This window comes from Gallinula chloropus (genome assembly GCF_964237585.1).
Source record: "Gallinula chloropus genome assembly, chromosome: 1".
Taxonomy (NCBI): Eukaryota; Metazoa; Chordata; class Aves; order Gruiformes; family Rallidae; genus Gallinula; species Gallinula chloropus.
In genome coordinates this window covers 18,804,189-18,832,140 of record NC_140085.1, presented here as the reverse complement: position 1 = coordinate 18,832,140, position 27,952 = coordinate 18,804,189, and the positions used below count along the sequence as shown (strand labels likewise).

At 46.0% G+C, this 27,952-nt stretch overlaps 1 protein-coding gene across 1 annotated transcript; it reads left to right on the top strand.

The window, feature by feature from the left end:
- Positions 1 to 9,151: 9,151 nt before the first annotated feature.
- FAM83F (family with sequence similarity 83 member F) lies at positions 9,152 to 27,904 on the top strand (the record flags this gene model as incomplete). The annotated part of the gene is made up of 5 exons (XM_084279629.1): positions 9,152 to 9,607; positions 13,286 to 13,453; positions 21,262 to 21,383; positions 21,955 to 22,667; positions 27,840 to 27,904. The coding sequence occupies 5 exons, from the start codon at positions 9,152 to 9,154 to the stop codon at positions 27,902 to 27,904; spliced, it is 1,524 nt and encodes a 507-aa protein (XP_084135755.1).
- Positions 27,905 to 27,952: the final 48 nt, after the last annotated feature.

The following is a 27,952-nucleotide window of genomic DNA, read 5'->3' as shown; positions in this document are numbered from 1 at the left end:
CCCCACCTCCACCCACATATCAAGAATTTAACATTTCTTCCTCTTCATTGCTCTTTCTCTTATCCTGCTGCCATGAGCAAGCTGTGTTCTCAATGGCCAGTGTTGCTGTCTCCTCTCCAGCATCCTGTTCTCCTTCATCCCCGCAGCACAGGCTGTCAGTCCTTGTTAACAGACATGCCTTGGTTATGTCTGTGTCTGTGCAACAACTTTTCATCTTCCATTGGATTTTGTTGTCCTTCACAACAGACGTGCACTGGCTGAGTTTAGAGCCTCGTTGCAGTGGACACTTCTCATGCCTGTAGTAATGACAATCTTACTCCAAACAATTTGCAAGTCAGAGTGCCAAGACATACAAAGCAGAGGAGAGAGGTGAGATGAGAGCGAAGTGATTTGCTAAAGGTGGTGTAGCAGGGCAGTGGCAGAGCCGTGGATGTCGGACTCAAAGGTCCTCTTCCTTTTCCATGACTATGCTAACATAGCATTTCTCATAATCTCTTGCAATGCCTATCTTTAGGCCCTCGTTCAGTGGTTAAACATCTCTTTCACTTTCTTTCTCATCCCCTCTGGCTTTCTGCCTTCTTTGAGCTTGCCTTTGGAGCTTGCTCATGTTGGCTAGGCCTTCTTCCCCCTCTTCCAAAAACCCTGGCTGTTTGCAGCACACTTCTCTCTGAGCTGTACTCTGTCTGGCAGTGTGCTCCACCATTCCCATCTGGGTATCTCTTTGGGGCAAGGATTTATTCCATAATTACCCTAGCTTATTTATTATCATGGTATATATATCTGCAGTGTTATGCAAACTGTAAAGGCTTCTAGTTGTAAAGGTCACCATGGGCGTACCTTGTGTTTACCTTCCAAACGCGGATGAGCTCGGAACAAAAGGGACTGGCAGGCCACTGAGTAGATCAAGGCAGGGAATCACCCTGATCTAATTAATTTGCCAGGGCAGTGTTCATAAAAGTAGGTTACCTAGTGCTGCAGACAAACAACCCAAACTGAACTCGCCTTCTTCCAGCCACCTGAATTAATTCCCCAGCATTGCTGTGTAGTCCCACAGCAGTATGCAGCTACCTGTCCAGGACACCCAGAGCAGTAGCCTATCCATTTCCCATACTAAATGTCAGGCCTACCCAGCCTCCTATGCTGGGACTCATAGTGCTTCTTGTTCTCCTTTGGGTATCATGAATGCTTCTCATTCTGCAATGCTGAGTACCAGCCAGAGCTTTCTGGAGGTGATGGACAGAGGCTGTGACATTGCTTTGCCATGGTGGATTTGGCCTCATGCTCAAAAGAGCTTTGCTGCAGCTTCAGATGAAGCCTAGCTGGAAACTCACTGTGCTACCTGGTGACCAAGGCCACAAGTACATCCTTTACGTTGCTTGTCACAGTGTTACTCCAGGCATTGGCATGAGTGATAGCTGAGCTATAATTTACCATTCACATTGCTCTGCAATGTTGAAAGAGTATCACAGGGCAATTACCTTACATGAGGGGATGAAATGACCCCACTACATCCTCTATGCCACTTGCAGGAAGAGTAGAAGGATAAATTAAATGTTTGTGAGAAATGCAAAATGCTCGGCAATTAGTTGCAGTTCTTCCCAAGATCATCCGCTGTCTAATTGCATTTCCTGCCTTACTGTGGCTTAGGTCAGTTATCAGCATGAGGGGGCAAAAAATCCAATCATCTCTTCCTCTACTAATTGGCAGTCTCAACAAAGTGGAAGTAGAGCCATGAAGACTGGACTCTTTCATCCATCTTGTCAGAGCAGAGATACTCTGGTGGGGATCTACCACAGGCTGCACTTTTCCTCAGGGGATGCAGCTACTTCTCCAACAAAAGAAAATAAACACAGGAAGGTGGGGAAGCAGGTGTTGGGGTCTGACAAGCAGAAACATGTTACTGAGCCAGCCTTGCTGGAAGACATAAAGAAAAAATGTCACAAAATCCTAGAATGCTTTGTCTTGGAAGGGACCTCAAAGATCACCTAGGTCCAACCCCCTGCCATGGGCAGGGACACCCTCACTAGACCAGGTTGCCCAAAGCCCCATCCAACCTGGCCTTAAACATCTCCAGGAATGGGTCTTCCACAACCTCTCTGGGCAGCCTGTTTCAGTGCCTCACCTCTCTCATAATAAATCATTTCTTCCTAATGTCTAACCTAAACCTTCCCTCTTTCAACTTAAAACTGTTGCCCCTTGTCCTATTATTATACTCCCTGGTGAACAGTCCCTCCCCCACTTTCCTGCAGGACCCCTTTAAGTATTGGTATGCTGCAAATTAGGTTACCCCAGAGCCTTGTCTTCTCCAGACTGAACAAGCCCAACTCTCTCGGCCTGTCTTCATAGGAGAGCTGCTCCAGCCCCTTGATCATCTTCATGTCCCTCCTCTGGACTTACTCCACAGCTCTACATCTTTCCTATACTGGGAACCCCAGAGCTTGACACAGAACTCCAGGTGGGGTCTCACAAGAGCAGAATAGAGTGGCAGAATCACCTCCCTCAACCTTGAGTGATCATGTCCATGGTCACTCTGAAGGGAAGAGTTTTAAAAGATCCCACAGAGAATGGCAGGGTAAAGAGAAAAGAGCAGGCGAGACAGGTTTAAACACAAGGAGAGATCTATGGATTCTCCATCATCAAGGGACGAGGGAAAAAGGAACATGGATAAACTCTGAGTTGTGTCTTATTTCTGCTGCAACTCCTCCCCCTCCATTTCTCCTATGTGTTTTGCATGAGAGTGCAGCATGGTAACCCACTGCAGCCTCAAAATAAAGAGTAGTGGGGGACAATCTGTCTGAAAAATACCCCTCAGGAGAAAGGAATCTTTTAAATATGATGATCAAAGAGTTCAGATATTAACAGACAAGAATGGTTTATGAATCTGGATTAGCTCAGAATCCATTTCATTATTTTTAAACCCCTAAGACTGAAGCCTTCATAAGAGAAATGCCACTTACTTTAAAATGAGCAGCGAGATTTGATTAATTGAGTTGCAAAAGAAATGGATCTAAAAACAGGCACTGGAGGAACATAAGTGCATTATGCATTTGGGTTTTGCTTTTGGAAAAATTCAAGACCAGATCTTTCTGCTGGTCTGAAAAATATGACATTCTAAGCTGAATTCAGCTCTCCATGGACCCAGGGAGGAACAGCCTGGGTCACTGTCCCTGTGACTGTCTCAGGATCAAGACCATTACCATGTCTCAGGCTGGTTGATTTAGAAGTTCTTCTCTACTGAAGTCCAAGGTAGGAGTATCTCCTGTATAAACATACAGGCTCCATGCTAGTTTCTCCTTGTGTAGCTTTGGGGTGGCTGGAGTGCACCCCTGCTTGGAGCAACATTAAAGCCTGGGATAGGTGCTGCTGTGCAGTGTCTTGGTCAAGCCAAAGGGTGATTTGTCCACAGAAAGTGAAGCTGGAAGAGATGGGGATATGTCACCTGGTACATTTTTTTATGGCCTTAGTTCTGGATCTGTAAGGCAAAAAATTGAACAGAAGATTTCAAGCATAACTTCCTGTAAGGTTTTGCTTTCACACCTACAACACGTCTCTCTGGAAACAGCCTTTCTGAAGGGAGGTCTGGTTGGTTCCTTTTATTTTTCTGACTCATGGGAGTTGCTTGCACCCACTTCATCTGCCTTCCCTGTGATGCTGCTGCACAGAAACACCAGCAAAGGAAAGGTAGGGATCTTCTGGAGCTAGTGGTAGGGTCATGAGCAGCTGGCTTCTCCCTTACATTGCATCCCTGGGTATTTTTAAGCTAAATACACATCAGAGGCAAATGTAAGCTGATAAGTGAAGGGCGTCTTCTGTATCCAGTAAACACACTTCTACCACATCTTAAAATCTATCTGTATCTTTATGTTCATGAATCGCAAGTCTCCTCGTTATATCTCCCTGTCTAAGCCTACAATTAAGCCTTCTGCATCACCTCTTCTTTTTCTTTCCTATGCTGCTCCCTTCACACAGTTTTGCATTTATTGTGGGGACCAAACCGCTTTCTACCTGTTAATTTTTGTAATTTAAGGCCCATTTCTAACTTCTCCTCACAGCAAAGCTGCACAGTTCTATTCTTTGCCCCTCCTAAAACAGGGTTTCCTTTTTTTTGCCATGGCTTCTTTTAGCCATCTTTCAGGATGGCTAAAACTTTGTGTGTGCCAGAACCTCATCTCATCTCAGCTTCCCACTGCTCTCCCTTCCTCCATGGATTATGCAGCTTTTCAAATTACTTTGCTTACTCTTGGGACATACCATGTTTCTTGCATTCCCTCCGCTGGCTCCATCATATCCACCCTGTACCATCAGGACATCTCATCCTTGTCATCAGCACATAACTCCATTTCCCACCTCATCTTGCCACACTGGCTGGTGGCCTGCTCCACCATACCAAGACTGTCCCATTAATTGCTTCCTGCCAGCCTGCTCATCATCCCTCCCACCTCTGCCTGGGTCACCCACCCCAACAGTCCCTCTGTGCTCCTCTCTTCTCCCTGTCAACTCTCCCACAAGCATTTTCTTCTCCCAAGAGTCAGTAGCAATGCACACTGACAGGTGGCCAGTACACAGGTAAGAACACCATGCTGTGGACTTGTTGCTGCCTTAACTTTTCAGCACTCCCATTCCTGGTGTTCCTTTGTCTATAAAGCACACTGTGATTTGAGAGCTGCGTAATTATAGCTGCAATTAAGCATCCTATTCAGAGGCTGCATTGCTTATTTCTCACTGTTTTCTTCAGTGAGAGCTTCCATTCAGGGTTTGGCTCATGTGCAAAGCGACTCTACGGCTGCCTGGTTCTCCTCGCCTTGCAGGAGAAACCGAAGTAGGTGATGTTGGTTTGGGTTTTATTTTCTAAGCCCTCCCCTGTAGCAGTCCTGCAAAGTACAGGGGTATTTTCCTCATTTTACAGGTAGGTACCTGAGGCACAGCAGACAACTTGGCCAAGGTTGCGCAGGGTGGCTCAGCTGAATTCTGAACTGCAACCAGTTTTGAGTCCTTGCTTATATGGGAGATGAAAGATTAAGCAAGAGACCTGGGTCAGCACTATTTCTTAAGGAAACTGCCTCAAACTGTTGCCCTGTGAATGGGAGCAGCCAGGGAAAACAGCTAAAGGCTTTTCTGTGCGTGCTCAGTCAGCGAATACCTTGCTGCAAGAAATGAGCCCACAAACACAGTTGTTTCTTTCTGCTCTCTCCAGAGGACTCTCTTACCTATTTACTCTCACATGGAAACAACAGCTGAAAAACTGAGTGGGAGGCCAGAAGCACTTGACTCAGTTGCGGCAATTCTCCAATTCAGCAGCTAGGTTTTCTCCCTGAGGCAGTGTAATATGACAGAAAGGAAGCATCTGAAAGCATTTCTTCATCCTCTGGATTGCAGTCTGTCACTGCTGCTGCAGAAGCGACACACCTACCTTCCACCGCCCGCAGCTCTTTGGGTTGCTGGAGGGAGAACGGTGAAGGCAAACGTTTTCTTCCTCTCCACCCTGAAATCACCTTGTTTCAGGCTTTTTAGCTCTGCCAATACATGGATGTGACTAGCGCAGCCATTCCTGTGCCGCGGTGGCAGCCCTCGCAATGAAACTTCAGACTCGAGACAAGCAGAGTGCAGCTTGCAGCACACAGAGGGGTCTTCTCATGAACTCCTGGATCCCAGCTGCAGAGAAGAGGGTGGAGAAGATACAATCTCCTCCAAGTCTGTCTTTGGTGCCAGCCAGCACAGGGAGGGAGTGCAGTGTTTAATAACAATCATGGCACAGGCACCTATTTATTTACCTTTCCATTTCAAAGCCCTATCACCTCAGGCTAACCTGTAGCTGGGACACTGAGAAGTGGAAAACATTCTCTTGTATTCTCCATCACTTAAGCCGTGGTGCTTTCTTTGCAAATCTCATTTTTAACCAGTTGCTGCTTCTGTGGAAGAAGAAAAAAAAATCAAACCAAAACCCAACAACAACAACAAAAAACCCTCAAACAGCCTAAAACACGGTATAGTTGATCAGAGACATTTTGGTAAGTCTTTTGTTGTTCCGTTTTGGAGGATATCCGTCCTTAAAAGGTTTCTACTCTACAGCTCTCAACCACTTTATTACAAAGTGTTCCTTTCTTTTTAATACCTTCTCTGGTTTTCACTCCTATTTTGCATGTAGATGCTGACTGCTCTTGGGAGAAGTAAGATGTAAAAGATAAGGTGAGGGGGAAGGCATCAGAATTTTATTCCTAGAGAGCTGAGCATCCAAAGGTTTGTAACAAGAGCTTGTAGCAGTTTGTCACACGAAGACGCTGCTGGGAAACTTATCAAAGGCTGTATCGTGAGGTGGGCTATTTAGGGACTGAAATGACACAGGAAGGACTGGCAAGGAAGATGTATGCTCAGGACAAGAGCAGCTAAAATTAATGCTAAATATAAGGTGCCATATCTTTATCTATACACAACCTGCACTGCCTCACAAAGGAAAGTGAAGCAATTAGGCCCAAGTAACCAGAGTATACGTGGGAGGTGTTTGAAGGCAGGAGATTTAAAACACTGTAATGGGTTTGGGGGAGGGTTACAATAAGAGGTAATATTTCCTGATAGGTTAGTTTACATCCTTTGGAAAACCTCTTGGAACCAGACCAGAAACGTAAGCAAGACCTTAACCAGGACTTGGCTGGGAGGACACCCATGCAGAGGCGAAAAGCAAAGACACACACGGCCCCTCCAGCAAGTAATCCCTAGGAACAAAATAAATCAAAGGCCTGACAGGGTAGGTCTGTGTGGATTTGCAGCTGCCTCAGTCCAATTCAAAAGCAGGCTTCCCCTTTCTTCTTCCTCTTGAGCCAGTGCTAAAGACAGAGAGGAAAACCTGAGCTGAAACAATAATGGCTTATTCTCTTCTAGAGCGGAAACAGGAATTCATTCCTGGATCCCAGAGAGGCAGGATCATGCACAAGTATTTCCCCCACCCTGCCTGCCACATTTCTTCTTCTGCAGTCCCAAAGGGTTGGGTTACCTCTGTGATTGTTTGCACAGCCCTTTTTACCAGTCACTGAGGGGAGCCGTCAGCACAGCAGCCTGAGGGTCAGGGTATATGAGAAGGGACTGAATCATCAGACATTATAAGAACTCCATATAGGAAATACACTTGGTTGGAATGTATTGCTGTGAGAATGGGGAGGGGCAGGAGGGACATGTAGGCCTTGGGAAAGGGTCTCTCTCAGCTTTTGCACAGCTCCTTACCCCTAATTATCATATCAACACACAGACAACACTTTGTCTTTTAGAGTGAGAGATGGGTGCCAAACATTTCATCACAACAAACTGAAAAATCTCTACTACTTTTACTTGGATGTGGGAATCATATGCTTGCTTTTAAATATAAACCTAAAACATATATTTGTGAACCTACTGTTGTTTTCATGTGGGAGCCTTAGCTGAACACAAAGGATTACATAGTGCAGCTACAAATGAACAGAGATTTTATTTAGCCACACATGAAATAGCAGAGCTGATGGTGGCCTCTGGTACGGGGGGGTGTGTGTGTGGGGGAAACCCCAAACTCAATAAGCAGTTTAGTGAGCACTGGAAGTAACAAAGCTGCATCTCCTGTGTATTTGTATACTGGGGTTGATTAACTAGGGTGTCTAAGATGGCATAAACTTCATTTGAAGCTTTTCATACAGATGAGGCACTTGCTAGATTTCAGACATTCCATAAAAGTGAAAACACTAATAAGGCATGAACCCATGTGGTAACTTTGCCTTGTCAGGGACTGTGATAGGGTCTCTTTCTGCTATCAGGCCATTTATTTTCACGAGATCTCAAGCGTTGTCATTTTGCTTCTGCCAAACTTGTTTGAAATCAACCAGTGGGTTCAAAAGTTATTAGAGAGATGGACAGACAGGCAGACAGAGGTAGACACCATGACCGCAGAAGCCTCATTTCCATTGGAAAACAGGTTAAAAGAACCTATATCAAAATTAATTTTTAAAGGGAATGTGATAGGCAGAGAAGTAGACCTGTGCAAAGTGCAATTTCAAATTTTAAGTGAATTTTACGCTAGGAAAAGCTATTGATGACAGTCTGGAATATTAAAAGTCACCCTTCTACCGAAAGGAGAGCAACAGCACAAAATGAGTTGCAGTGCCCAACCTCATGCTTGGATTTTTAAGCTAATTCATGCTTAGCACAGGTGATCATTTATAGAGAAGAGACAAAGAGCAGCTGCAGCGGCCCTGTCCCTACAGTTTTTTTGTGCATGGGAGTACTTAGGGCTAATCACGTGTAAAGTGCTGCAGCTGAACGTTTGTATTTCACCCACTGCCTTGCCTTTATCCACATTTCCTTGCTCATCCCTCTCAGCCCCGTCCCTGGGCTGCAAGAGGGAAGTGCTGATTTTTATCCTTTGTGTACGCACTGCAAACCACTGCGGGGCCTGACACTTGATTAGGGGCCCCCAGCAACAATTGCATACCTCGCAAAAATCATAATTCAACATTACAGCCCCTAGTCTCTCAGCTGGGACGCGTGTGTTGAGCCGGGGGTATTTATTCATGCTCCCATTCAGAGACTGGGAGCAGGGCGGGTTTATTCTCAGCTCTGACACCAGCTTGCTGGGTGGCCTCAGGCAAATTGCTCTGGCATCTTTCCATCTGTAAACAGGGTACCCACCTCCTGCTTTTTTGGGAGTCGGTGAGTTTCTACTGTTGCTCTGTAAGAGGATTTGGAGAGGACCGGCTAGCAGCCGCCCTGCTTGTGTCCCTGCTCACGTCCCCCTTTTCCCCTTGAGCACCCCCCAGCTGGCGGCCATGTCAGGAAATGGGGAGGTTGGGGGGAACCGTCACAAATAAGCTTTTGCATTTGCACCCCAAAATCCGTCCGCCACCCAGGCCGGGCTCTCTCCAAGCGCTGTGATCAGGGACCAGGGTCACGCAGAGCAGGCGATCACCCCTGTTCTACCGTGAGCCACAGGCACGTATGGGTCTGGGAGAGGAGTAGCACAGACGGGACAGCCACGTCCCCAGCGATCCAGGGGAGTGTGAGGGGCCGGCGCAGGGCGGTGCGGCCGCTCCACCCGTCGGGGCGGGCTCGGGCAGGCCAGGTAAGGCGGGCCCGGCTCTGCCTTTTCCCTCCTTCCGCAGCTTCCCGGCCGGCCGGCCCTGCAGGTGCCGGCAGTATGGCGGAGTCCCAGGTGTTCCTCCTGGACGATTCGCACGTCAACGAGAAGGTAACGCAGGCCCAGGCCCGCTTCTACTACAGCGAGGAGCAGCGACTGGCCCTGGAGGCGCTGGTGACCCGGGGCGAGGCAGCCTACCGGGAGGCGCTGAGGAAGGACCAGCTCCGCGACTTTCTGTCCAGCCGGGAGCTGCAGGCCTTGCGGGGCAGCTGGCGGGGTTACGAAGACCCCCGGGACGGCGGCAAGGTAGCCCGGGGGCCCGGCGGCGAGACCCTCTCGCTGGCCTACTGGCCTGAGTGCTCGGACACGGAGGTGCCCCCGCTGGACTTGGGCTGGACCGATAAGACCTTCTACCGGGGCATCAGCCGAGTGGCCCTCTTCACGCACCCGCGCAAGGAGGAGAACGCGCCCCACCTGAAGGAGGTGGTGCGGCAGATGATCCAGCAGGCGCAGAAGGTAGGGCCTGGCCGCCGCACAAAGCGAGTGCCCTCAGCGGGCCGCCCCCGCTCACCTTCATGCCTGGGTTGGGGCACCTGGGCAGAGCTGGGGCTGTGTGGGGTTGGAGGGATGCAAGACCCTGCTTCAGCCGGGCTTTGCTCGCCGGTTCCCTCCGAGCTGGGAGGAGCGTGTTGGTGGGCGTTTGTCAGGTAGGGTTTTCCCTGCAGTTTGTTACTGGTCACATCATGGTTTGTCAAAGCTGGTGCCCAGGATGCGGTTAAACCCCTGCACACACCTCCCACCACCCCCCAAATCGGAGTTTTATGCCCACGTTTTGTTTTTTGTTACTCATTAGCTCAGGGAAAGACAGGTTGTGATGCTGTGCCAACCAGCCCTCCTGTACGTGCAAGTATCCCTAGTTAAACAGGGCAGCAAGTTTGTTTATGGGGTGGTGGTTTTGGGGTTGGCTTTTTTTGTGGTCTCCACACCATCCGGCCTGGACTGCGAGCAGCCGTGGTCCAGACACTGTGCAGCTGCTCCTCCTGTTTATCTTTGTCTGGAAAATACTGTTAATGGTGACGGGGCACCTCTGGCAAGAAGACAAACCAGCTGTGATGGTGCTAGGGATTTTTTGAGTAAGTAGGGGGCAGTGACGAAGTTTTTCTAGGTCTGGGTGAAGTTTCCATGTTCGATTGCTCAGGAAACGGTCCCCTCCTGAGCCGACATACCCCCTGGAGAAAGTGCGGCTTTCAGTTTCTCCTGCTTTCTAATTCAGCAGTTATTTCCTCCCCCACCCCAGCACGTCACACGCGCAACCTTTGCAGGCTGCTTCAAAATGAATCTGCTGGGAAACAGAAAACTTGCCAGAGAGGCATTAATCCAATGGGTGGTCTCTTCAGCTCTCTGCTCACAGAAATACATGCAAACCCCCTTCTCCTGCTCAGTGACTGCCGTGATCAGGCCTTCAGAAGACCCAGAAGCTGTAGGTGTTTACACTTCCAATTTGGTGCAACTACCGGTCCTCTTTCCACTGCTGCAAATGCCTCTACAGACTGCACAAGGACAGGGAAACTTTGCTCTTTTCGATAGCTGTGCCTGACACCTAAAAATAATTAATTCCTTTGTAGATTTTGATTTTGTGACTGAGTGGCTGAACTGTGCCCCTCCCAGCTCAAAGGTGGTTTCATGTTTAACAGCCATTGCAGTGTTTAATGGTCCTCTGTGGAGATAACTCTGCCCGTTGTGTTCAGCTGAGGTGACCCTAGCAAAAAAAAATCCAGGTAGCAGCTTTATATTCAGCAGATAACAGTAGGTTTTGCTTGTTTTGAGTTGGGGGGCAGGGGGTCTAAACAAGTACTCATAATTTGTGGCACATGTCTGTGGGTGGCTTATCATCAGTGTTTTACAAACATATGTTAATTAAGCTCCCTTGCCGCAATGAGATTGGCAAGTTAATGCTTGCCAATCTGTAAATACCTATGAAGAGCTAGGCACACCTATGGGCCTTGTGGTTGTTATCCATAGGGTAGGCAGAGGAATGGGGAAAACCTCTTGCAGGGGCAGACACTCATGCTCTGACTTGCTGTGTTTGGTAATCTTGACAGATTACCAGCTGCAGCAGGGGGTTGAGAAGACTAACATAACCCACTGCATGTTTTTCTGGCTTGGAAGTGCCATCTGCAAGGCAGCTCATCTGCTTTTCGTACAGGACTGCTGTTTTCTTGGGTTTAGTCCACAGTTTTGTAAAGAAGCCTGAATTGACCCAGGGCCCTAAAGCCTGGAGGGAACCATCCCTTCATAGGCCAACAACTAATGGTCTGTCCAGGACACCCGTGTAATCTCTGCAGTCATTGGACGCATTGCAAACAGAGGGGATGGAAAGAAAACATGTTCACACTCTTGCTATCTATTCTTGACCAGTTCCTTATGTGGATGTTTTTACTTCAAATGGGTATTTCCTGGTAGCCTTGCTCCTACATCCATACCACAATGTATGGAGGGTAGAAGGAGCATAACAGCCCTGAATTAATGCATGGACTCTTCATGCCTTTAATTATAATCTGTCAGTATATGGAGTTGCTCAGGAATAAAGTGGCATAACTTCACCATATTTTAATTTTCAGAAGTTCTAGTAACATTCTCTGCATCTCTAGATTTTGTGCTGGGAAGTGAGAACTAAGGCAGGACCTGAAATCTGGTTCTCCCAAGCAGGAGTTATCGGGGGACTTGCTATTAGTTTATAATGTAGCTCCACCACAGTTCACCTGCATCAGGAACCTACATGTTAATGGTGACCATAAACATAATGTCAGCTCTTTTTTTCTTTTTCTAACAAAGACAAGCTTGTGTAAGCACCGTTGACTGGAGCCTGATGGAGCAGATGTGTTGGTTGTTGTTGGCTGTACAAGCAGAGACTCAGCAAACACAATAGGGGACGTCTACTATGACATCACTTTCCCAAAAGCAATTTCTTAAAGGGCATTTTTTAAAGGAATGAGGTCTCTGGTGAGAATTATTTCCCCTTCCATACGTGACTCCCACAATTTGAGCTATGTCTCTTCCAAACTTGAAGTGAAGGAAATCCTACTGTTCAGTCCAGTCTTCAGCTCTGTTCACAACTGTATGTGCCATCCCCAGCACAGCTTGGCTTGTCACTGTCACCCCAGTAACTGGGAAATTAAAACTCAGGCAACTCTATTCCCAGCATCCTGCTAAGCAGGAGAGTTCTGACCTGGCTAGTTGATGTTTCCCAGCAGGACTAGGAAAACAATTGTTTCCTCCATTCGTAGCCTTTCAGTTGTTGGGGAGAAATACTCTTTCAGGGAGCAGAGGGAACTGGTATTTCTAATGGTGTGAAAGACACAGAAAGGGAAAGACAAAACGTGCAAGATCAGCATTAAAATTGCCCATAACCTTCTTAGTTTTGTTGTTACTCATCCCATGAATGTTCAGGCTTGTCTGTCATGTCAATGCAACCTTTTGTTTTTATGTAAAATCCATGCCTGGAAAGAGGGATTAGTTTTATACCAGAAAAAAAATGTCCATGTGAAGAGAGGGGATGATCGTTTTGCCTCTAAATCTTGAAAAAACACACGCACTCCAGTCCCTTCCTGACAGCTATGCAGTGTATGTGTTTGAGTTCCCGAAGACGTTCCTTGCAAAGCCAGCCCTGAGAGCAGGATTCTCACAGGGAATTGGGGAAAAGAAGAAAATAGAATTATTCTTGTCTGCACTGTGCACCATGGCTGAGGATCAGGGCTCTGATTTCTCTCTATGTTCATTCTTCCAACAGTCACCTTCTGATTAAGTTAGAGCTGTTTTCCACTCTTATTTTTCAATCTATTTTCAGTGTTCCTGTTTGTTTAGGTGGGAGCTTACAGAGGCGATGAAAGTTTCACAATACAGAGATTGACTTTGGCAATCCTTGGGCTGCTGAAATAAGCCATCTTTTTCTGGAGGAAGGAGAACCTCAAAGACATTTAAGTTCCTTACAGAGTGCAGCAGGACCCAAACCAGAAAATCCCAAGATTATTGGTAGTACTTGAGCATGTACACCCCTGTACTTTTGTCTCCCCTATATCCTCCCCCTCCATTTTAGTATCGGTGCTCTCATTTATTTTGCACCAGTGTGATGGGCATTCTTTTCAGTTCCTAACATTTTATTCAGTTGTCTGTCTATTGTTGTCTTGTTTCCAGATTATTGCAGTGGTCATGGATGTATTTACAGACCAGGACATCTTCCGCGACATTGTTGATGCGGCATATAAGCGCTGGATCCCAGTCTATATAATCCTAGATGAGGAGGGTGTGAAGCTCTTCTTGGACATGTGCAGATGCCTTGACCTCAGTGACTTGCAGATACGGGTAAGATATTCAATACTGAACTATTATCTCCTGAAGGTCAGTGTCTTCTTTTCAGTTGTAAGCAATGCTGGAACTCACTTGGACACATCTCTTCCTCCCTACAAGTCACGTCACAGCACTTAGAGGCTGATGGAACACAAAGGGATAAGAGAGTGGCTTGCTAACTCAGAAGGAAAGAGACATAGAAGTTTTGGATTATTTGCCTTTCACCTGAGATAGGATCTATGTAGTTTCTTTGCTCTTGTGACCTAAAAGTTGCTGTTTGGGAAGAAAATTGTATAAGGAAACTCCTGTGGGTCTCCTATGCAAGGAATCAAACTAGAGTCCAGAGTATCTCTGAGTTGTGGTCTGAATGGATCTCAATTATAGAATATAAATAATTGATGAAATCAAGGCTTTCCTGTCCATCAGGGAGTGAATAAGCTTGTAGTTCTTTGCCTAAGAATGTAAGGAACTGAGCATAGAAGCTCCCCAGTTTCATATCAGAGTATACTTCCATGTTATGTATGCAACACAGCAAGTAGTTAGCTGAGCTTGGCCTCAGTAAGATATCATTCCATTACATACAGACTGAAATCCTTTGTGTGTTTACAGTCAGTATTGTATTCCTTGCTTTTTTTCATGTTTTTTAGTCACTGTCACTACTACAGACTTGCTCTGAATAGAGAAAAAATTGCTAGGATGGAAACAACCTATGGGATGCCAGACTCACCCCTTTTGTGATCCAACTGTTCTGAGCAGGAGGGAAGGGGAAGTGCCTTTTTGCCTGGAGGAAGGGCAGACCTGCCATAAACACTCAATTAATAGTTTTTAAAAAATCAAAAAGCTCTGAAGGTTATAGAGGCTCATACTAACCATTTTAGGAGAACCATCTTACATCTGGATGAGAATGACTTGCATATATCTGAACAGTGCTCCTGTGAACTGCCACTCTGCTCTGACTTTCTAGACTTCATCAAAAAAGACACCCAGCTGAGCAGCTTTCTCGTCTTTCTCCAAAACAGAGATAGAAGTATCTTTCTTCTGCTGTCTTTGAAAGCAAGACAGAGACATCATCATAATAGACCTGTTTCAAGCTTCAGGGGTATTCTGTGGCCTGGGCTTGAATCTCTTTGGTACAAAACTGTGAAATCGCAGCAGTAGTTCCATTTGCTCCAGTGCCTGTTTCCCAGGACTTTTCTCACCATGTCACTGTGTGCAGGACTGATGCCTTCGGTACTGCATATTTTAACTCCTGGGGAGAATGAATAAAAAGATACCCTGGCATTTTAGAAGAAGTTGCGATGCTATTGGAGAGGCAAGTTCCTTTTTATCTGCCTTCTCTGTCTTTAAACAGTAAGCAGTTCCCTTCTGCTCCTCCTCTTAACCTCTTTCCCCGTAGGCATCTACACAGACTTGATAACTCCAAACCCAATCATCACAGTGACATGCCACAGCAGTGACTAGATCCTGCAGCCGCCTAGTTGCCTTACCCTTTCCAAAGAAGCAGAGTTTGAACCTGTGCCATCAAAACCAGGAGAAATCTCTTCTGTGTCCTTTCTGTGCTTCCTTTCTCTCATCGCAGCACTCTGTTTTTCATTAGACTCCTTCAGCTAAAAGTCCCAATACAAGCTGAGCTGAAGGGGGCCCACTGAGAAGAACTTCTTAACATCCTTCTTTTACCCAGTTGTTCACTCTTCTGCAGAGCTCCAGCTCACAGATTGCTCTCCTTCAACTTTTCCCCTTTTCCCAGCTATCTCATGCTGTATCTTTAATTCCCCTTAAGGCTGTTATATTCCTTTTCCAGTATGGACAAGACTTGAGTTAATCTTGTTAAGGTCAATGCAGTTTATTTCTGTCTGTGGTACTATGGAAGGACTTACTTCCTGTAAGGGGAAGCAGGTCATTTGCCTCTCATGGAAGATGGCCTCTTAATGACCTGCCCAAGGCTGCCTGGGGTGTATCTGTGCTACTGCGTGGGTCGGTGTGGCAGAAATCATCATACGGAGATTCCCCTGACACCAGGCATTAGAGACCTGCGGAATCTGAGGCAAGGCTAAGGCTTCCCCTTGAGAACTCCCCCACCCCCACCTCACTGGTGTGATGTGTCAAGGGTTGTTTTGAAAGGCAAGAAGGCAAGCTGGGCCCCCTCAGCCTTGTTCAGGCAGAATCATGTTGTCCAGCATGGCTTGATCGCAGTGTTGGAATGGTTGTGGCGTGGTTTAACCCAGCGGGCTGCTGAAACAACCATGCAGCTGTTTGCTCACTCCCTGCCCAGTGGGGTGGGGGAGGGAATTGAAAAGCAAAAAGGTAAAACTTGTGGGTGGAGATAAAGACAGTTTAATAGGGCAGAAAAGGAATATAATGATAAAATAATATACAAAACAAGTGATGCATGGCACAATTGCTTACCACCCAAAACCCATGCTCAGCTAGTTCCTGAGCCGTGTGCCTCCTGGCCAACTCTCCCAACTATATATGGAGAATGATGTCATGTAGTATGGAATATCCCTTTGGCCAGTCTGGGTTAGCTGTCCTTGCTGTGTCCCGTCCCAGCTTCTTGGGCACCTCCTGCCTTCTCCTTGGCAGGGCAGTATGAGAAGCTGAAAAGTCCCTGACTGCTTGGAAACAACTGAAGCATCAGTATGTTATCAAGATTATTCTCATCCCAAATCCATAACACAGCACGGCACCAGCCTCTAGGAAGAAAATTTAACTTTATCCCAGCAGAAACCAGGACACTGAGGAAGACTCCAGCGTAGTTAACTCTTACCCATTTCTTATTTATGTCATGTCTTTCTCCTGACATCTGCTTTGATGTCTGAGCTTTTTCTACAAATTTTCAGCAATGGGGAAAATATTCTTTCCTTACACTCTCTTTTTGTGTAACCATTTTGCTTTCTTCTAAAAGTGGGCCACAGTTTGTCAGCAAAGGAATCTCATATCCTTCCTTCTTTCTACCTTGTGCAAGATTTACAGGATGGCTTTTTCTCAGAAAGTTGCAGCAACGTGGGATGTAACTTTAAGGTTTAGAGGCACGTTGTGGTGCTAGGGAAAGAGAGATGACACACTACCACAAACTGTCATTGCTGCAGGGTCAGGATGCTTATTCTGTCTTCTATCATCACCAGATGCTCAGATTGCTCTATGATTCCTGCCCTTTTGTTTTCATTACCCAGTTCATCCAGTGCAGAGTGAATACTTCAACGGTCCTGATACAGGGAGATTTACTGTTAACACTGGATTTTGCCCTTTGTCTGCACACAGTGCTGGGCGTTTCTGCATAATTCCTGGCTATTGTATCATTTTGAGATGGCAAGGTATCATGGTCTGCTGACTGTCTCACAGGAGGGAAACTGCTGTAGGAAGACAAGACAGTTCCTCACCCTGCACAGACAGAAAGTTCTTTACTGACTCCAAGCATGAAATGAGAAAACCTCAGTTTCTGTCTAAAGGCCAGAGATCACTAGAAATACGTTTAAACTCAATCATCGACACATTCATCCCGGGATCTTAGTAAGAGCATTTCTTGTGTGTATGAGTCATACGGCTTCCTGAGCCGACAGGACATGGTTTGCCAGACTTCTGTTATGTTTGACACAAGTGTGTTCTTCATAGATCACAATGAATCAAAGTTCTCATAGATACGACATTCACAGCCCCACAAAAAGCCCTCTTTTTGTTGACCTGAGGGTGAGTGTTGTCACCAGTTTTTGATGAGCTCTCTTTCTCCCCATGTTTCTGTTAACCAAGACCCCAGGAACACACAGTCCTGCTCAAAGACAGGGAGTTCACCTAGAGCTCCAAGCAAGCCCAGGGAATTAATTACTTGCAGGAAGTTCACTTTCATGTTCATTTTGTACATTCATTTTCCCAACATGCAAGAAGTTCCTCCTCTCACTCCAGGAATTCTTTGAATTCCCTGCCTAAGAATTTTTGGGAATTTCATCTCAGTATTTCATGGCTTTCCTCGCTCAAGTGAGGGGGAAGCTGAATGTGATGTGATACAGTGCTGTTGTAGAGACTTATTCTAGGTTCCTTTTGACCCTTTGAAAGTGGGAGCTTACAAGACTCTTTTTTTCAGAGACCCAAATAAATAACACCTAGTAAAGACCCTGGCAGGCCAGGTCCAGCTAGCTGCATTCCATCCTATTCTACTTGAATACCTGCAAGTGTTACTATTTTTTCAACAAGCACACTTTTCCCAGAACTGTTAAGGGAAATACATAGGGGAAGTCCACAGTATTTTCCAGCATTACTTGGTGGTTTCTTCTAGATTGTGGCTGCTTTTGCATTCCCATGAGATGAGCACTGTCCACCCATCTCTGACCTGGAGGTCTGATCACTAGAAGTCAGAATCTTGCAGACCAGAAATAAGAAAAAAGAAAAATCCTTTATGATTATCACTGTGGTGCTGTCCCCATGAATCCCCTCTCTCTCCCCTATCTCTGTTTCTCTTTCCTCCTTCTGTGGTATTTTCATCTAGGATTTTAGAGTGGGAAATAGTGGGCATCTGGGGCCTACCTCTCAGCCCTCTGCTCAGGTGAAGCAGTAGTGCAAGCAAATGAAGGACAGGAGATACCCCAACAGATTGGTTGACTGAAAGGATCTGTTTTTTCAAGGGACAGCAGAAAGGGGCTCTGCACATTTTGAAAAACAGTCAGTATAAGAGACTGTCGAGTCACTGTCATCTGTCAGCTACTGCTTTTGTCTGTTGCCTCTCCTTAATCTGTTTTACCTCAGTTAGTTTGCAGAGGTTGTTCATGCCATCCGTCCCAACTTGAAATAAAGATACCCCTGCTGGTTTGCAACTTTTAAATCAGTGGTTGTTGCGAGAGGGAAGGTTCACAGATGATTCCCTGGTGGAAAAACTTCCAGTGCTTCCCTTTAGGGTCTGTCTTCTGTATCCCTCCTCCTCACCCCCAGCTTGTGAGCAGTTGCGTCCAGGTCTGTCAAGTACCAACTCAGCGTCAGTCACAACACACAACCCATTAGTGACTTTCTAAACTGGTTCTAATTTAACTTTCTGTGGATTCAGGGTGAGGTTTAAAAGTGCGTCACAATAAAGCAAGAGAGACTGATTCCTCCACTGCTTGTATTAGGATGCTCTGTCAGGCTTGAGTTTTACCAGTCTGTATTAAGTTGCTGCCAGGGAGACGTTAGTCACTGCTTGTGATGAGGAGTGGTGCGAGCCTGTGTAAAGGAAATGTGGGAATGTAATGCAGACTGCAGCCTCCGTACGTCAGGATATGACAAACCTTAAGCAGGCTTCTGCAAGGATGCAGATCTTGAGGAGTCGCTTCTATCCTGTCCTCTACCCAAAATATTTGTTACTGCTGTAACACTAATGCCCCCAAAAATAGCTACAATCTCTACCTCATTTATATCTGTCTTTCCTCTGTTGTTGTTGTAGTCTTCAGTACGTGAACCCAGGCTTGTCGTTGCTTGGTACAGCTTGATATATTAGTCTACAAGTGCTCCAAGATCCTTCAAGGCAGAAAACATTATACAAATAACCTGTTAAGTGACTCGATGTTTATATGACTTTGTGCTTGTTTTCTGCATTTCAAGATGTATTTATGCACTCCTGTGCCTACTTTGTTCAAGGAGGTTTATGTGTTCAGCTGTTTGGTTCCATCCCCTCTGTGCCTTTCTAAGCGTTGTGCGTGGTTCGGTTACTGCAGGAATTCAGATGTGCTTTCTTTCCACCAAAAGAAGGTGATACAACGTACAAACACAATAAAATCCACACTTGTTACATGCTAAGAAACTTTCAGCTCACACAGGCTGATGTTTCTTGATTCACAAAGGTGCATGACATGCCAGAGCTGTTGACTGATTTGAAGAACAGAGGTCCTTCTTGACACTTGCAGTCAATAGCCCATGATTTGGCAAATCCCACATCCAGCTTTACTAAGCAGGGGAAGGAAAAAACCCAGACATTTCAGGTGATCAGCCAGCCAACTACCAATGTTATTCTAAACCCTGGAAAGGGCACCCTTTCTCCTGTGCACTACCCAACCTGCATTCAGCATCCCACACAAATGACTCACTGTTAGGCCTTGGGCAAGTCACTTCATCTTTTTCTCTTTCAGGCTCGTCGTCTTTAAAACAGGGTAATAATACTTTCAGCAGTGTTGGGAGCATTAATTAGCTAATGCCCACACAGGACTCCAGACAGATCAAGCAATAGATGAATGCAAAACAGCAGTATCATCAGTTACTGTTAGTCAGAATTTGTACTGTCACTGCTGTATTTTAGTGAGGAAAGTAGGGCGGATTCAAAAGGTAACATTCTTTTTTTTTATTCTTTTTTTTTTAATACATCTGCATTCTTATAATCACTCATTCCTGCATGCAGATTTTTATAGCCTATCAATATTTAAGCTGTCAGTGAGGTTTATAATAATAGGACTTAGCTCTCTTTGGGATCTGAGGCTGTGTTAGCATTAGCCAAATCCTCATGGTTCTTCTGCTCTGCAGGTGGGGGAAGAATGAGGCAAAGGTGAATTGACTTTCCCAGAACATCACAGGGAATGGTGTCAGAACTGTGATTACACTTGGGACTGTATGACTCCCAACCCTGTATTTATTACTCCAGATCACAATACCTTTTAGCTTTTCATTGTTAAAAGAATTCTTACAGAAACAGATGGTGGAATGAAGAAAATGGCCTAAATTTGTGTGTCAGAACGACAAGATAATTTGCTCTAAACTTATGCTGACAATCAGTGGTTTTGGGGGAGGGGGTGTTTCACATTAGACAGTCTGTAAGTTCAGCTTCATGCAGCCAGGACCCGTGTGCAGAACAACACTCAGTCAGTCCAAGGTTTTCCTAGCAGTGTTCAAAGCCAGGTTGGATGGGGCTTTGGGCAACCTGGGCTAGTGGAGGGTGTCCCTGCCTGTGGTGGGAGCATTGAAACTAGGTTATTTTTAAGGTGTCTTCCAACTGAAACCAGCCTGTGATTCTGATAGTAGGGGCAGGCGTATGCGCGTTGTTGAAAATCTACATCCTACTCTCTTTGTTCAAAAAAAAGTTCTGTCTTTTTTTCACACTCTGTTGAATGGTGAGAAATTTGGGTGGACACTATAACTATTTGTGGTTCTTAGAAAAATAACAAAGGTCAGGGCTCCTTTTGTTGTAACAGACAGGAAACATCTATCTTTTGAGCAACACAGTTGTTTCCTCCCGTCTTCTGTAGTAATTAAATTGTTCAGTCTTCTAATTTAACCAGTTTTGTCAAGTCATGTTGTTGGAAATTGGAACACAAGCACAAAAAGAACCTGATGCAGACGTGTGTAGCTCTGTCCTTTGCACTGCACAGTGTTACAGAGTTCTTTGGTTTTGTGGTCATGCTAATGTTGCCTGGAAAAAGCTCATGAGTGCTGTGGAGTAGGGATCAGGATTCAGAGAACACAGACATGACTCAGATCTTCCTCTGATTCATTCCCCCAAACTGGGCTGGGTCTTCTGGGCTACAGCACGGGGCTGGAGATGGAGGATTATTTGGTTTTGAAAGCTTTGTCTTGGCAGTGGGCTGAGATGAACAGCCAAAGGCAGCAGGCAGGGTTACAAGATGCTGACCCATTGGACAGGACTGTGAACTGATGGAGGGGAGTGAGTTGCATAGACAGGGGTTGACAACAGGTCTTACAGCACTATGCTTTCTTTTCTGCAGCCCTTCTGATTTCTGATGGCTGATACAAAGTGAGCCTTAGTCCCAGAAGTAGTGAGATAATGTGAGTGGCATGTTAAGACTTGGAGCTGGCAATTATCTAATTCTCTGCCCTATTTATTGTGACGTTTTGTCTTTCCATCTCCGTGTCAGAATATCCGCATACGTTCTGTGACGGGAGTTGGGTTCTACATGCCAGCAGGGAAGATCAGAGGCACTTTGTCATCCCGATTCCTGATGGTGGATGGTGAAAAGGTGGCCACAGGATCATACAGGTGGGTCACTCTCTTGATTAAGGCAAAGCTGCATTCTTTGTGTGAAGAATGGCTTGTGACTTTGCTCGAGAGTCTTCTTTCTACATCATTCCCTTTCTTATCCTAGCCTCTGTAATCTGTGTGGCATCTGTAGATGTTGGGGTGGGATGGCAGAGCAGGTGGTGTAGAGCACAGCTGCTCCTAGGAGAACAGAACATGCCCATGGTAGTGGACCCTTTCAGTGCTCTAAAGATAGTTCCGCACTGCATCAGGTGGTGGTGTGAAGGACTCCCCACCAGCCCCTCTGCTCAGTGCTCTTTAAGGATATTTTCAGTCTAGAGACTCCACTTCTTGATGCAGTGTTGCTTTTTTAAAAGGGTAAACTCTCTTCCAGAGTTTTAGGGCCTTTCCTTCTAGATCTGGTCCGCGTGTCTAAAGAGCTTCATGTAGCTAATCTGACCATTCTTGGCAAGGACATATGGGCAAAGGGCACAATGCTTCTGATTCCCATGTAGTGTCTTAGATACTGTTAGGTGGGCTGGGGCGAGTATGCACCTAAAAATCTAATGTCAGTTGTGTTTCCTACTCTTAGCTTCACATGGAGTTCATCCCACATTGACAGAAACATCCTGCTAGTCTTGACAGGACAGCATGTGGAGATGTTTGACGTTGAGTTTCGTGAGCTTTATGCCATCTCAGAGGAAGTTAATTTCCACAAGGAACTGGGTATTGCTAACCCATTCGTTCTTGGAATTGGGAAGCCAGGCCTTCATTCCTCCACCGTGGCTCGGAAGTTCATTAACCCCAAGTATGGTTTAGTGGCAGGGGCAACTCGTGGTGACATGATGCTCTGGGCTTCACGACACAGGCAGGATAATCAGGGCAACATGGAAAAGGAGGAAACAAGTGAGTCAAAGAAACGCTTAAATCAGTTTCTGAATGACTTAATCACATTGGAGCAAGAATTCCCAGAAATTGACCCACCCCTGGAGAACGTGAACAAGCTCAATCGGAGCCCTCAGAAACTGTTCTCCCGGCTCCACATGGACCTGAAAAATAAATCCAAATCCAGAGAGTCTATTCGAGATGTGAAGAAAGAGGATGCACAAGCCAACTCAAAGCAAGGAAAGCGGTTTGCCAGTGGGCTTTTCAGTCGCAAGGCCAAACGGTCTCCGGGCTCCAGCATTGAGGCCAATTCATTTGCCAGCGAAGGACACTCAGGAGAAGATCTTGGGAACGTGAAACTGGAATACGAGCGGCTCAGCATCGGCCACGCCAGCGTTCGGAGCACCGGAGGCATCTCAGGTAAAACGTCTTCTACCTCTTGTAAGCACATTCTGCTGCAGTGCCCCTTGCTGTGAGTCTGCTGGATTGGTGCAGACGTATCTGATACCGTCACTGGCGAGTAGATCCTGTTATTTCCTCTATATTAAGATGAGTGGGATCAAAGAAGAGTAGAAGGTGTATCAAGTGATAGAGGCAATTTAGGTTGAAAGCAATTTAATGGCAGTCTCATTGGTACTTCTCATGTAAATGTTTTCTTGTGCTTCTCAGGAACTTGTATGGGTGAAGGAAGAGAAATGCTGAACACTTCTGTGTGTAAGAGAGGTTGTGCTTATGGTTCATGCCCTAATAAACATCAGCACTATGCATGGTGTTATAGTGGTTAGCAGGGTGCAGACAGGTTTCCAGGGTAACTTTCCTCTTTTGGCTTTAGTCAGGTGCATTTACTGTGACAAGTTACCTGTGGAGAAGATAGGAAAACAGGTTTATGTTGAGGTGAGGGGACAAGGAGTGGGGAAGGTCTGGAAGTCTTTCTAATTTGCTACCTTATTGCCACTTGAAATGGGGGAGAAGGCCATTAAATTAGAAACTATGGAGAAGTACTAGATCTCAGCCTTTCTTTCTTTGCTAGCGTGATTGATACTTTCACAAAGTCCTTCCAAGTCTTCATCTGGTTTAAGACACAAATAACAAAGATTTCTCCCAATTTCTGAGTTCACAGCTAACTTCCCAACATTTTAGATGTTTTGTCAGATGGAAGTAAGTCTGTGGGCTACAGCCTGCTGGTCTTCCCCTGGCAGTGAGCTGTGCTGGGTGTCAATGCATCCTGCACCATCAGAAAAATAAACTAGTTCCAGAGGGGCAGTGAAATTTCTCCTTGACTCGTCCAGCCAGAGACTGGTCTGTACTCTGATGAAAGTGAAATGCAGGCTCACAGAGGCTGGATTCTCTGGAGACTGCCATGATGAGAAATGACATTCTCCTGAGACCAAAAAGGAAAGCACAGTATTGGAAAGGTCAATAATAGCAATCGATCAGGTTCATAGAAATATTTCTGGCTGAATGAAGGAGATATGCAAAAATGCCAAGTGAATTTGAGAGAAAGGAGCTGTAAGAAGGCATGGATGGTTTCTTTAAGACTATAGTAGACCCATTTTAGGATGTGAATTTGGCATTTGGGAAGGCAGAAGTAAACCCTGGTCTAAAGAGGTTCTTTCTCCAGATCACTTTGTCTTGAGCACAGACAGTATGTGCCGCTGGGCCCCATTCCTCAGAGACAGGAGCCACAAAATCTCTGGAGATCTATAGGAAGATGTATGGGCATTTCCTCTCGGAGGAATGGACCTGAGGGCTTGCACTACCCTCTAGTGACACAGTAGAGAATTGCGTAATCTCTGGTTTGTCAGCACTTGCCAGTATCAGAGATTCCCTACATTCTGTCAGCTGGTCTTAAAACAGACGGGCCGCCATTCCCACAATGTCAGGATGAAGTCAGACCGGGATTAAGGCACGAGGTTGGTGCCTCTAACTGATCCGCGGGGCGCTGCGCCCTTCTGGGACACGGCACAGTCAGGGCAGCAGGGATGTCCCTGCTCACTTTAACACAGTGGATCTGTGCCACACAGTCTGGTGCTTGGCCTGGACCCTTTCCACAAAGACACTATCACACTATTATGTTCAGGTTTTATTTATTTGCACTGCTACTTCCTGAGGGCTGGCACCTCTTTCAGTAAAGAGGAAGGAAGGATTGAGAACAGGTGCAGGGAAGGTGCAGAGGTCCAGCAAGCCAGCCTTCCTGCTGCTCCTGTCCTTCCAAGTTTGTTTATGTGCTTTGTTGGGGTTGTTTTTTTGTTTTATACAAATTGAGAATGCCTGTTCCTGGTGGTAGTGGTCACCCATCTTTGTAAAAGGCTGGAGGAAGATCATTGCCTGTGTACCTTTTGAATTGAATCACTGTTCTAGAGACAAGACTTCTGTAGTCTAGTGATCCCAGTGTGGCATGTGAACAGAGATGGCAGAGGGCACATTAGAAAGGTGGAGAGTCATGAGAAAGAGGGGAAAAAATTAGTTACAACAGAGGATCCTGCAGCTACTTGATCAGTAGCATGTACTTCATTAGGATTTAATAAAAAACATTGAACATAGACATGGAACAGAGTTCCAGCTTCAAGATAAAAATAGGAGGCACTTTACTCTTGGGCAACTGTAGGTCTGACTTAGTTTTAAAAGTTTAAGTTTTCTTTGAGCAGGTCTTGTAAAAACCAATGCTGTGATAGTCTGGGTGACAGAAGTGACATAAGAAGTGGAAATGAAGGAGGAAGAAGGTGCTTGGTATGCAGTCAGATTAGGATGCAATTATTCAGAGCTTCACAGTTTGAAATAGCTGCCCTTACCTTTTGTAAAGATTAAACAGCACACTTAAGCCCTGTGGGCCTGCCTGTGCACACATCCTCCAAAGTCACTATTAATTCTGTAGTACCACCGAGACACATCCCACCTTGCAAATGCATAGAGAGACAAGATCGACACCCTGAGTCGCTCACAGAGTAATTGAAAGACATTATTCAAGCAGGCTAAAGGTCAGGTTTAGTCTTGTAAGAGCAAATGGTGATGAAGAGAATCTGAACTGGGAAGAGAAGCGATGAAAGTGTGTTCTGCGACGGAGTCTGAAATTCTGACTGGGTGTTTACATGCTAAGAAATGATACCTACAACTCAAAATTGAGACTCTGGATATTACACGTGCTACAGATAGTAACATCCTAAACTAAGTGTCCAAATAAACAGCCTGAGGTGTTGTCCTACCACACTGCACAGAGACCGTGCTTTGTCTTACAAAGCTTTCTTAAACTGTATCATCAAACTGACATAACTCCTGAGTTTCACTGTTGGCTGTTTAGGAACACAACAGCAGAACCTCTGAACCTGACCAGAATCATTTTAAGCTGCTGCTGGCCAGACTGCCATCAGCAAAGATGCTGATGTCTGTGTGAAAGCTGTTTGCCTTTGAAAGGCGCTGCCTTTTGTTTTCTCCCCTGCAAGAAGCAAAGCGAACTGAGCCAGCCCAGGAGGGTCTGCCAGCCCGAGTTTCTCCATAAATTAGCCTGCATTCCTCATGAGCATTGGTTCCAGAACACACATACTTAATAGCAGGATTTTGCATTTCACTTTTGGGTGCTTGTGACAAGAAATGAGACTTACGCTGGAAGCTGCAGTACTGCAGAAATAGCTGCTTAGTTCTCACCAGTGTTTTTCAGCCAAAGTGGGACCACAGACAGATAGTAACTGGAATTTTCTGGCTCTTTTCCAAAGAGGGGAATCTCGTTGGGTACATCCAAGGAGAGTGTTTGCTCTAACTGTAGCAGGATCTGTAGAAAAAGGTCAGACGACAAGAGTAGAAAGTGAGAGGAATAAAGGAGTTGGGAGTTTAGATTAAGCAGAGGAGAACAGACACTTCTGAAAGTAAACACAAGGGTCTGGAATGTGATACAGACAGGGAGGGGAACAGGTGGTGAGAAGGCAGGAGTAATGTTGGACTTAGTGACATACAGAATGGGTGGGGTCAAAAGGGGGACAGGAGGTAGACTGAAATGCCACAGGGCGATGTGAGGAGGAGGCAGGAGGATACAGAGCAGCCACAAAAGGGAGGGCAGGTTGTAGTGCAGCTTCCCATGTGGATATCAAGACATTTCAGTGTGGAAAAAGGTGGACAAGGAGAGGGAGAGAGGTCTCCTTTTCCCTATCACCTGCAGGCAAGGAAAACACTGTACAAAAAAGGATGAGGACAGGATGGAGAGGGTCCAAAGAAGGGCCACCAGGATGATCAGAAGACTGGGAAGTCTGCCATATGAGGAAAGGCCAAGAGAATTGGGTTTGTTCAGACTTAAGAAAAGAACACTTAAGGGAGACCTCAGCACCACGTCCCAGTACTTGGAGGGTGGCTGCAAAGAAGATGGAGACTCCCTTTCTGCAGGGAGTCACATGGGAAAGATGAGGCATAATGGGTGCAGGTTCCTTCTGGAGAGATTCCAATTGGACACAAGAGGAAAAGTTTTCAGTGAGAACAATCAGCCACTGGAATAATCTCTCCAGGGAAGTGCTGGATTCCCCAGCTTTGGACACTTTTAAGATTCAGCATGCCCTGGGTTCAGCTAGGCTAGGGTTAACTTTCACCAGAAGTTGGGATAGGAAAGAGCCAGGACAGGCGACCCAAGCTAGCCAGAGGGGGTATTCCGTACCAGGTGATGTCATGCTCAGTATAGAAGGTGGCTAGTCGGGGTGGGGTGGGGTGGCTGCAGGATGTGTGGCTCAGGGATGGTCCAGGCTGTATGGCTGTTGGTGAGACACTGCATTGCATCAGTTTTGTGTATCCTGTTACAAGTCTTGTTATTTCCCCCTCCCTGTGCTGTCCCAGTAAACTGTCCTTATCCCAACGCACCAGGCCTGCCTTTGTCTCCCCATTCTGCCCCCCATCCCATCAGGGCAGGGGTGGATGTGTGAGCGAGTGGCACATGGTGATCAGCTGCTGGCCAGGGCTAAACCATGACAGGCATCCAAACTAGCAGTTGGCTGTAACAAAGGAGATCAGACAGCACTGCAGGCATTGAAAAGGGCAGGTACTGTGGAGCAGAAGGAATCCACAGAGTGAGCAACGACAGAAGCCCTAAGATGATACAAAACTGGGGCAGCATAACTGTGCTATGTAAGTGGAAGACCCTGAGGCCTTGGGATTTCTCTTGCAAAGGAAATGGTAGAAATGCTGGCACTCGGGGTAATTAAAACTGGACATAAAAAACATCTGAGAATGTGTGTGGGGATCTGATGGATGACATGATGTGACTTTTTTTTTTTTCCTCCCCATCCCTCACTCATTGGAGAACCTCCCACCCAAGTCATAGCCAGATTGTTTCTCAGAGCCAGCTGGGACCTAAGAATACCACAGAAGCTGGCCTGGGTACAGGCCAGAGCCTGGAAATACTCCTCCAGTGGTTTCCTCCACAGTGTGCTCTGAATTTATTCTTAATTTAGTGACTTTTCATTTCACAGTAGGAGGAAATAAAATCATGAGAGAGTGCAGAGTAATGTAGGTGAAATACAAGGTGTATACAAATAAGGAGTGAGGATCGAGGACAGAGTTTAAACTTTATCCAGATCTTATTTACTTAACATTACTTTTCACTTCTTTTCATTCCAGGTAACCTGGGTCCAAACTCCTCTACAAGCGATAAAAACAAACAGTCTACCTGTGTGTTATCTTGATTGGGAAGGATTGCCTGGAGAACTGAAGACTGAACAAGCTGAAACAGT